The 12,311-nt window shown below is 34.7% G+C and overlaps 1 protein-coding gene across 1 annotated transcript in view; it reads left to right on the forward strand.

The window, feature by feature from the left end:
* The window catches only part of LOC128124334 (vomeronasal type-2 receptor 116-like), a 55,928-nt gene that overhangs the window by 19,685 nt on the left and 23,932 nt on the right, over positions 1-12,311 (forward strand). The window contains exons 2-3 of the mRNA XM_052760476.1: positions 7,393-7,418; positions 10,375-10,524. Of these exons, the coding sequence (XP_052616436.1) occupies positions 7,393-7,418; positions 10,375-10,524 (176 nt within the window). The remainder of the gene's footprint in view (positions 1-7,392; positions 7,419-10,374; positions 10,525-12,311) is intronic.

Genomic DNA, 12,311 nt, shown 5'->3' on the forward strand with positions numbered 1-12,311 from the left:
GTTTTTTGCTTATTAAAATATAAAGCATATTACAGGTATACCACATAATCCTACAGGTCAAGCAGCTATAGAAAGATCAAACAGAACTCTAAAGGATATGCTAAATAAATAGAAAGGGGTAACAGAAAAACCAGAAATAGACTGAATAATGCTCTATTAACTTTGAATTTTATCAGTGCTAATGAGAAAGGAACAACAGCTGCAGAGAGACATTAGATAATAGAAAAAACTACAGAATTAAATCAGCCTATATACTTTAAGGATGTGCTTGCTTCAGAATGGAAACCAGAATATGTGTTACATTGGGGATGAGGTTTTGCTTTTGTTTCTACAGGAGAAGATAAACTGTGGATACCATCAAAATTGATAAAGGTTTGCTTTGAACAAGAGAGACCTCTTAATTAGAAGAGGTGATAGTTCATCAACCGGCATGACCATCCAATTTAAACTAACTTATACCATTAACACATGCCTTTTCATTTAATCAGATATAACTTGCTAAAAGGGAACCTCCCCAAAGTTAGTCTTTGGGAAAGGTTTTTGTTTTTGTCTTTTAGGAGAATGAAGGTTAAGGAATCTGAAGAACACTGGGCAAATGAGACAACTGAAAAAAAAAGAACAAATCATCTAGAAAAAAATGTCCCAATAAAAAGAGTAAATTGGCCTATTGGTATTTCTTCTATAAAATTTCATCAGTCTTCCTAATTCTTTATGCTCTTCTCTAATGACATTTAACACTATTGGTCTTCTTGTAGTCCCAGTTCAATTAAAATTTAAAGCTGGCTTTCGAGTTGGAGAATGGCTCTCTCCTTCTTTAAACCCAAGCATGTGGTTAAAAGGAAAATGCAAACTCCCTGTATCATGCTAGAAGAAGGAGCCATCTTTGGATATGGAACAGGAGAAAAACAAAAAAAAAATGAAGGGACTATTCTATTGCTACTAAACTTTTTTTTGTATGTGAGGTTTCATTTAATTCTCTTATTAGAGCAAAATGCTATGAAAGGAGAGAATCAGTGCCATGGGCCTAAAGAGCTACCTTTTTTGGAAAATTACAATGTACAACTGTCCCCACATATACTGGTTTGTTGCATGGCATTGAAATAAGTCATGGTAGCAAAGGCAAGAGAATCTAATTTGTTTAGGTACCAAGTAGAAGGAATACACATAGAACTCTAAGAAATTAATAAAATGAAATGACCCCACACAAGACTAATGATGTTATATTCACAGCATCTGAATGTGGCACACTGACTAGGAACTGGACTCAGAAACTGGAAAGAAAAACAAAAACAAAACATAAGGAAACCCACACCATTTTCCTGCTTTTCAGACTTCAGACTGCTTTTTCCTGGTTATGCCCATAGGCAACACATGCAGTTTAGATATCAACATTACAAATTTTCTCTTCTATTGCATTGTAGCCTCTGATCCCAAATGCAAGACAAGCATTACTTTAAGTGTTTGAGACATACCAATAAGGTTGGCAGGTACACATAATGTCTTGATAAAGGGTCAAAGTGATGATTGTCCTCAATTTTAAAAGCCATGTTCTAGGTCTGTTTGTACTATTTTCCTCTATGACATCAGTAGGTACTACTTTGAAGAAAGGTCAGATGAACTGTTCTTTCTTCTCAAGTTGCAGAGGTCCAATGGCTTTATTTCACATTAAACCCACCAAAACAGACAGTAGGTTGTCACCACATAAAAGATGCAATACCTAATAACATCAACACAGAAACAATTCTTATGTTGTTAGTGAGAAAGAGTTAAAATTGAAGAATAGGGAGTTATTATTTTGTGAGATCATCTGCTGCAAGAAAAGCATTACTTTAAATGTTTGAGACATACCAATAAGGTTGGCAGGTACACATACTGATGCAAATGTAATTTACTGAACAAGTAGGCAAACACCTAAGCATCCCAACCCCTCCAGCAGAGCACAACCATGCTTCAAAATTTCAATTTTAAAATTAAAAAGATAAGGTTAAATACACAAGATCAATTTATGTAGTATATTATCACCCTCAGAAAGTGCTGAAGACGTTTGTCTAGTTCTGTTGCACAGAGGGTTCTTTCCCTGAGGGCACATAAGGAGCTCTCAACTGTTAATAGGTCTCTATTTTGTAACAAAATAGCAATTTTAAAAATCTTTTAAAAAAAATACATTACCTTCAACATGGAAGATCTCACGATTAAATATCCATGAAATAGACAGACTGGTTTACATAACCTTTTTGGAATTACAAACATTGCTACTAATCTTAATTCTTTGATTCTATTCTGATCCCTTAAACTTTTCTTAAATTATGAATTTTATATCAAAAGTTACAAGATTAATTATATATATATAAAACTTTGTTAAGATATTAGTGGTCATATAGAGTACTGAATAATTCTAAAAAAAAGGCTTCAATTAGCTGCCTATTGTAGCTGGAGTTTTCCTGGTCCTGCTTGGCCCATGGTCAGGACAAATCTCTCTCACCCACCAGTCCCACAGCTGCTTAGACCAAACCAAGTGAACACACAGAGTCTTATATTGTATATAAACTGTATGGTGGCAGCAGGCTTCTTGTTATCTAGTTCTTATATCTTAAATTAACCCATTTCTATTAGTCTATAAGTTGCATGTGGCTCGTGGCTTACCGGTATCTTAACATCTTCTCATGGCAGTGGCTGGCAGCATCTCTCTGCCTCAGGCTTCCGCTTCTCAGAATTCTCCTCTCTGCTTGTCACGCCTATACTTCCTGCCTGGCTACTGGCCAATCAGCATTTTACTTACACAGAGTGATATCCACAGCAGCCTATACATGTCTTTGTGTTGGAATCTCTATCAGTTTTTTGCAGGAAAACAGTACCAGGCCTAACATCAAATTTGAAGTCTCCAGGAAGAAGGTGGGGCCCCACAACACCAACAATTCCACATGGACAATAATAATACCACTAAGCTGACAAACATCATCTACAGATCAGCTTTGGACTACAAACTGCTCAGAGTAATTTTGAGATGGGTAGCTGAGATGATCCAGTTTCAGAGACTACTTGAATAAAGACTTGAGATGAGCCCTGAACTTTGGCATTATGCACAGACTGGACAACAAAGGATACAGCTACCTTTCCTAGAATTTGACAATTAACCCAAAATTTTTCTTTTAAGAATAAAGATGCCTGTGGCCATAACCAGCAGGAAGCATCTTTAAGAACATGACACCTACATTCCCCAAGAGGTGGTGTGGGGTGGGTGGTTTTTGGTCTTTTAATGGGTTTTGGGTCTGCAATAATTGTCATTATTTAGGAGGGTTGGTTACAAGTTGTTGTTAAAGGTTAGGAAAAGGGCTAAGCAAAGGAGATTAGATTTAAGGTTCTTGTTTAAATATGTATATATATATATATATATATATATATATATATATATATATATGATAGAATAGAGAATAGATTATTGAATCTACTCTAAAAAGTAAATAGAAGATATAGATATGATATAGATAAAAAGATAGATTATTGAATCTACTTTTAAAGGCAATTACTAGTTTTAAATACTTTACATTGGATTGGATTTTTGTACATTTTACACAAAATACATATATTGAGATTGATATTGTTAGAAAATGCTATATGTATATTTTAATCTTGTTCAAGATACTGTACATATACAGTTTATTTAACACTGTAATGCAAATTACTAATCCTTGAATGTTATTATTACCAATTATTAGGATATAAAGAAATGAAAGTTAGTAGTTAGACGTAACAATCGAACTTGTAGTCATATTAGATATGTTTTCAAGGTCAAGCAGATTTATTTTAGATAGGTCATCTTTGAAACCTTCAGAGATCTAGAGAATATGGCATTTAAAATATTTTAATAACTTAGAATTTTTTTTCCTTTTTTATTACTATGAGACGTGTTGGCTCCTGGAAGTACCAATCTACATCAGAGAGAATATGGACAATGAATAAACTGCATATGGAATTAACTTTCATTGTGGCTAAAATTACCCACTGGACAACAAAGTATCCTCGAATCAACTGCTGACAAACAGGACAAAATGGACAGACAGGACACAAAGCAAAATACTACCGATTCTTACAAAGACAAGTGTGGTGTGGCTATAACAACAGGCATCTTCTGAGACCAGGACAATATGCCACCATCCCTGAAGTGATTTCCTTTGCAATCTGGAAAAGGTACAGAGCCCCTTTATTAAAAGGCAGCTGAACTGGCAGTGGACTGATGGCTTCTGATGTACAGTGGAACAGCAGCTAAGACAGTTATTCTTGAAAGAGTAACCAAGCTAATGGTTTAAAACCTCTCAATGGTAGACTGGCATTTAATAAAGAGAGGAAGCCACTCACAAGCCAAGAAGAAGGGGATGCAGAGAAGAACAGGATGCCGAGATGAAGACACACACAAGACAAGAAGAATGAACAGCTGAATTAAAAAAAATCAACAATTTCCAGAATTTAAAATCCAGAATCATGACAGGACACTAGTGGAATTCAGGTGTTTCTGATACTTTGACTGCTCTCACCAAATGTAAGGTCAAAGTGTAGGCCTTGTGTACATCCTATTTCACAAATGAGTCTGTCGGACACGCTAAGCCTATAGGCTGAAGATGATGCCCCAACACTGTGGAGAAACCTCAGGTGACTGTCTAGGCAGCTGGCTGTTTCTGTCAGCTCACATTTTTTTGAAGTTGCTTGTTTTCACTTCCTGATTTATTAGATAATATTATTTCCTTCTGGGGTCTCCGAAGGAGTTGAAGATTACATAGTTATAGTTATAGTTAAAGATTATATAGTTACAGTTATAAATTTCCTAGTTAAGAATTTCAGAAAAGAAACTCACTAAAGAGGTGTAAGTGTATAAACTTGAAAGACATTGTAAGATAGTTCTCTGTTAGTAATATAAGTTAGGATAGAAAGTGAATCAGGTACCTTTTAGACTTACCAAAATAGGATAGATAATGGAATATTTTCTCTGAGATTGTCAAATGAAAATGGACTAGACATTATTTAGGTATTTACTTCTTGGGTATATTATATATAGTTATTGTACTTATTATATATAGTTTTTCTTATATTAGTTATAACATTTTTCCTTTTCTCTTTTTATTAGAATAGAAGGGAGAAATATGATTATATTTTATTTGTGCTGAAATGTGATTTTATTTGTATATTAAAAAATGAAGTTGCTTGGGGATCAGAGCTAAGAGCAAGCCATTAAGCAGAAGTCTGGTAGTGGTAGCACATGCCCTTAATCTGATCACATGACAGGCAAAGTCTCTGCGTGTTCAAGGACACAGCCAGCATGGTGACACACACCTTTAATTCCAGTACCAACCATAGAGGCCTGGAGGTGTGTATAGACAGACAGTGACAAGGAAACCATGTGGTTGGGTTTAGAACCAATGAGTAGACAAAACAGAAAGGCCGTAAAAAGTCAGGACAAAGGAAGAAGGTCTCTTTCTCAGAGGAAGGACAGCAGCGAGTAGTAAGATAAGGTGTTCTTAGCTCTTGGCTACTGCTCTGATCTCTGGGCTTTTAACTCTTTATTTGGCTCTGTGTTTCTTATTTAATAAGACTGTTTAGAATTATATCTACAACATAAAATGTTAATTAGATAATATGAAATTAATCATAAAATTATGTTTTCTTATGTAATATATTGTATATCTACATATGTCATATTTTACATTGATATTATGTTGATACATTATATATTATGTATCTATATATTTATAAATATGAAGAATATATATGGGTGTATATATATTTGTAGTGATAAAATAGCTCTTAGTGATATTCTGTCACACTCATAGATCAGCAGCTTATTCAACTATTATCAGAGAAGCTTCCTCCTGCATCAGACTGGAACACATATCAAGATAACACCCTACATTATGCAACGAGTGAGAGATATTGTAGTACTCGGCCCTAAATGGGATGTCTCCATCAATTCCCTCCCCTCAGAGCTCAGATGACCACATGAAAGAGGAGGAGGAAAGAGTGTAAGAGCCAGTGGGGATTGAGGAGAAAAATTAAGTCTCTCTAAATATACATGACCAAAGCTCATGTGATCTCACAATTACTAAATCAGCATACACAGTGCCTGCACAGGTCTACCCTAGGTCCCTTTGCTTATATTGTGTTCAGTGTTTAGTGTTTTTAGTGGATTTCTAAGTATGAAAACTAGTGGGTCTCTGATTCCTGTGCCATCTCTTGGACAATATTCCTTATTTTGGTTTGGCTTCTCCAACATAGATATGACAGTTTTGTTTGATATCTCATTTTATTTCATTATATGTAAATGATGGATGAGGGAATGAATGAATGAATATATGAAAACCTTTCCACTAAAATAAACCTTAACCACTCAATTCATTTTATAACCTGTTGTGATAGGGAAGTTCAGTTTTCTCCTATGGAGTGACAGGGTGTATGTCTATAGCCCTCATGTAGGCCTCATGTTCAGAAGTTGTTATCAATGTGTAATGGACTCCACAGTTTTTGTGTCTATAAATTTATTTGGTTATAGTTTAGTGGGTGTTTTTGTTAGTGAGATTTTATTTAATTATCTTGGTTCTAGGGTGTTTTATTTACTGAGACTCTCTTTGTTTCTTGAGAATGAATATAATTTGGTGGAGAGTGAGAAGGAGGGAATCTGGAAGGACTTGTAGGAGAAGAATAAGAACAAAATACATTTGAATTTTAAATTGTCTTACATTATAAAAATATAAAAAAAACAAAATAACATACAAAAATTTCACTTTATTGCATATTTATCTATCTTCTTTCATATCTCTGTCTTTGTCTCTTTGTCTGTCTCTCTGTTTCTTTGTCTGTCAGTTTCTCTCTCCATATATTTATATCACATCTACCAAAAGATATTGGTGACAAGTACTTGTTTGATATTACAATGGTGTTTGAATTCTCATGCTATAAACATTTTAAGTAAACTCACATATTTCATGAATATATTTACAGATCAAGCATTTCATTATTGTAATGGAATTTTGTAAAACCATTAGTGTATGGATACAAAGAGATAGTGGGATGCCCAGCAAGAAAACAACTATTTGCTATTTGTTTTATCTACTGTTTTCTTATTTATGAGAAATTAAAGGATATGAAGTTTTTAAAACAAAGAGTACTATTTATTTCTTTGTTTTAGAGACTTTTCAGATAATCATGTCAAAGAGCAAATAATAGTAGGTCTGTTGAGTAGGTTAATGAGAGCTTATAATGTCTACTACTTACAAAGTTGAGGATGAGGTTAAAGAAAATGTATTACTGTGGAATCTATAAAGTAAGACAACATAGAAAATGAGTACATATATGTGTATATTTATGGGGTTTATGGGATAAGTTTCCCTTGTGTGTTCCAAGCAGTTCATCACTGAATTTCTCACAATGAAGTGATTAAAAATCCAGTAGTTCAGTTCAGGAGGCTGGATGTCTCAGCATTCCAAAGCTGGTGTTGAACTCTTTGAAGATTCTTGGAGAGATGTTTATTACCATTCTGTGCTGAAATTAAAAAAAATCTGGTACAAATATGAGTAATTAATTCCAGAGCAGCAGCAGAGATTAATGTGGTACATGAGTGAGAGCATGTCTCTGAAAATTGAAGGGTTTTTTTGTCCTATGCCCTTTGTCTGGTCTGTTACCAGAAGTTGATGCCCACCTTTATGGTAGGTCTCCCTACTCCCAGTAATCTCATGAAGAACATATGTTACAGGCATTCCTAATAGTTTTTTATATTATTCAATATGCAGTCTAGTAGTAAACAGACCCTAACAATCAAAAGTCCATCCTTTATCAACATGACACACAATCCAACCTCTTTCAGTCATGCTTAATTCCTTAGAAAAACAATAACTAGGTCACATGTTCCAACTAATATGACACAACAATCTCACATACATCAAATGCATCATTATACATTTTAAAATTGAAGATGGGGTCCCTTGGGGAGTACATGGGTTTTTTTCTTATAACATTAGTACCTATATATGCATATATATGTGTATATGTATACATGTATATATACATATACATACACATGTATACATATATATCAATTTTATGACCTATTATAAATAATGAATTAAATCACAAGTACTGACATACATGCATATTTATACACAAAAAATGTGTTCATGACAAAAAAACTTTATTTCTGAAACTCTTCATGTGGTTTTAGCTGGTATTAATAAATTTCTTCTCCCACTCATTATTTTCCCCCACAATAACCAGGCACCTGAGAAGGGCTTCTTTCTTTTCTTGTAGGTGTAAAGTCCAACTTCATTCTGAAAGTCATGGACTCTGTATCATCCCACATGGATTGGTTTTACATTCAGTTTCCCATTGGCATTAATCACTGGACACAGTAACACAGACCATAGTCCTAAGGGATCTGCTGTAATCCAGACATAATCTTCTATACCTTCATTATAGAAAAACAACAAAAAATTTCCTCAGTAGTGTGGACCAAGCATTTCCCCTAATATTGTTAATCCTATAGTAGCCTGCTCACATAAGGACATTGAAAGCTCAAATTGACCATGGTGGAATACAAGGTTCTAATTTGAAGAAATATTTGTGGTGTCTCCAGGCAGTCATACTCTAGCTTCTAAATCCACATTTCTAGGACAGCAAACCATAGCATCATGGCAGCAATAAGCATTATTTCCTGGATCACTAGAGATGATATTGAATGGAAATATTCCAATTTCCACACCATAATTCCTTGATTCATAAATGATGGCTAAGAAAGAAAGCATACAATAGACTGGATGCTGATTAAAATCATACACCACCTCTTGAACAGCACTGTCACAGCTCCTCTATGCAAACACCACATGAATGGTAATCTACTTTAAAGTAGCCATTTCCCTAATACCAGCTTGTAGTGGGTAGCCATTCCATCTTTGGTCTGGAAGTTCCAACCCCCATTGAGGCTTCGGTAACTATCACGCTTATAAGGCGGGGCCAAGAGAGGGTCCTGAATACCCGAGATCTGAATGTGCCACCTTCTCTTGGTTCCTGGACCCTGGACGCTAGAGGTGGACCGAACAGAGTTCTCCAGAGAACACCGCTGAACTGTGCTGTGTCTTCCCCAGACCCTGCAGCCTATCCCTTCATTTGTGAGTTACCCCACAAAATAAATCTCCCTTTTAACTATGTGGAGTGGCCTTAATAATTTCACCAATACCAGCTGGCTGATAAAAGAAGGTGGAGGCCATATTAAGACTAGTAGATACCATGAATATGGATCTAATGTAATTTTCTGCCTTTGAAGAGTTTCTTGGTAAAAAAAAAATGCTCTGTCAGTGTAATAGTTTATCATCTGAAATTCTTGCCTGCCGGCTTCAAATTCCCTATTGCTAAGTGTGTTAGTTTATTAGATGAAGGATTCATTTAGAGGATTTTAAATTATTATGCTTTATATAGAAAAGAGAAGGATTTCCCATCACCCTCATATTCTCATAGCTGGTAAACCCACTACATATGAATTAGAACAACTTATCTACTCAATGTTTTACTGAGGGTTAACTAGGAAAGCAGTGGGGCAGTAGCTCAAAGCCCAAAATCTGAACAGGAAATTTCATTTCTCAATTAATTGGCCCATTTGGAAATGAATAACTTAGCAGGACCATTAATTCTCTCAAAGTGAGAAATTAATAGATTATATTGGGTGTGGGCATTACATTGATCTGCGTATTGGGATATATCACGGAAGGAAGGAAACTCTGAAACACAGACACTAGGCAAGGTAGAATATACTGATTTCCTTTGGTTAGGTAATCATAATGTCTCAATCAGTCTGCTTGGTTTTGTCCAGCATGTGAATTTGGTCCCTTCTCTTTCCCACTACACTTGGAATGTCATCCTCTAATGTAGGCTGTTTACAACAACCTCAGGTGTTTTCATATGAAAAGTTTCTTGATTCATTTTTGTGGCCAAATTAGCCAAAGAGGACTTCATCCCTGAGCTCTTACTGTTTGTTGTTTTAGCTGAAATCATGGTGCCTGTGGGTACAGAAGAAAATCTATAAATGTATTTCCCAGCTTGTTTTTCACCTGAATATGGGGCCCCAGATGCAGAGCCCAAGGGTAGAAAGAGTTCCAGAATTCCCAATGGCAGTAGAGGGGGCATAAGAAAGTGCTCAAAGTGATTACTGACAACCTCACTCATCAACAGAGTTAGAAGTACATATGATCACAGACACCAGAGCTAAGTTAAAACCTGCTGGACACTGAGATCTGGATCCATCAGACTTATGTCTGAGCAGACACGTGTGTTAATAGGATGTTTTCTTTTGTTTACTATTATCGGGATCTTGTCTAATCACACTTATGTACTTGCCTACAGTTTCTCTGAGTGTTATGTCAGAATCAAAGAAGATTTTCACCATGAAGGAGATGTGGTCATTGGTGTATTTTTCCCAGTTCATACTATCTACACAAGCAACAAAGTTCCACATCCTAATCTGCCATACTATTTCACCGACGTTCACATACAGTAAGTGTTGATGCTCATTTATCCTGTTTCAGATTTCATATTACATATGACCCAGGTGATATATGTATTTAAACCTCCAAACTTCCACTTTTAATGAAGAAAAATCCTCCTCTAATCCTAAATTTCTTGTTTAATTGCATGTTACTCTTTTATTTTCTTTTCTCAAAGATAATAAAATAAGTCCACATGTTTGTTAATTGATGATTGTTCCCAAATATGATTACAAAATTGTAATCCTGTGATCTTACTTGACCATGCCTTTTTAGCCACATGCTTTTCATGATAAGCTTTCAGAGGAAAAATGGTTTTATCAAAGTTTGACCTGCCTCTTCAGGGCAGTCTAGAAGTCAAGATGTACTCCTGTGTAAAGAGTTGATGCACCCAAAAGCTGTTAAAACAGAAGGATGTGATGGTAGAGTCACAAGATGTCACTGATTTAGGAGTAAAAGTGTCATACTTAGAAGTTGGGAATGGTTCTTTGTGTTTAGACATCTCTGTCTATCTTCAAGGTTCTTTTAATTAAATTAATTATTTTCTAATCTTTTACTCCCAGACACTTTTGCCCTTTTATATGTTTGTTCCATGCATCTTAAATAATTTCTTTATCTAATTTTCATGGGTGTGTTCATAAGATACATTGACTTGATCATGGCCACATAGGGCTTGTTTTGTATTAAGTCAGAAATAATAACAAATAAGTTTGTGGTAAGAAAATACTTTTTTACTACAAAAGATTAATATGTATGCCTTTCCCCCTTTCCTTTTCTCCCTCAAAATCTACCATTGTATAACAACTTTCCTAAATTTTGTTATGCAAGTTAAGATACAAGAAATATATATATATCAGAATGACATCATTTTATAGGGCTTCTGATTACATCCTTTATTATGGTATGAGAGTGCATATAATGTTCAAAGAGGGAATGTATCCTCTTTCTGATGCTCTGTCTCTTTTTCTATTCAATTGTTTCTGAATTTTTACATGCCTAGTGATGATGTTGATCACTCATCTTAGTGATCAACAGTACAAAGCATATATGCTGTATGTAAAAATTTTGCTGCACTAAATTGGCTTTTGTGTTCTAAATCACTAAATGGATTTTACTTTAAGACTATCATAACTGTTCAGAAAATATGATATATGAACATTAAAATTATATACCGACTTCCAGATTAATGTAAGTGATATTTTAGGGACAATATGACTTAGTCTCTTGGAATGCACATTGTACATACTTTTCAAGCATTTTTACCATATTTTTTCCATGCATACTCATGCCTCAGGTCTCATATGCAGTTGAGAGATCATCTGTGAAGGGATAAAACTACATGTACTACCATGTGTGTGTTGAGATCAAACTCATACCATACTCAGTGCAAAGATTTTGCCCTGGGTGAACCATATTTTTTCCCATATGGCAAATCTTGTTATATATGATAACTGGTATCCTTCCAAATTAAAATTGGTAATATCTAGAAATGTATGAGATGAAGAACATGTCCCTCCCATTTACTTAAAAATGTGATTGACTTCATATGTCAAACTAGATTTTCCCAATTCTATAAATATTTCTTATGTTTATGATGTGATATAAATTCATGTATCATATGAATTTTATCTTTCACAATTTGGATGTTAAGAGTTTTTCTCTTCTACTATAAATATATGCCTTTTGTGTGAAGTTTCACACATCATAATCCAAAAATATTTTCTTTTAGTTTATTCTAAAATATTTTGCAGTGGGATGCTTGTTTTAAAATTTTTTATTACATAATTTATTTTTGAA

This window comes from Peromyscus californicus, unplaced genomic scaffold (genome assembly GCF_007827085.1).
Source record: "Peromyscus californicus insignis strain IS unplaced genomic scaffold, ASM782708v3 Scaffold_4__1_contigs__length_199733344, whole genome shotgun sequence".
Taxonomy (NCBI): domain Eukaryota; kingdom Metazoa; phylum Chordata; class Mammalia; order Rodentia; family Cricetidae; genus Peromyscus; species Peromyscus californicus.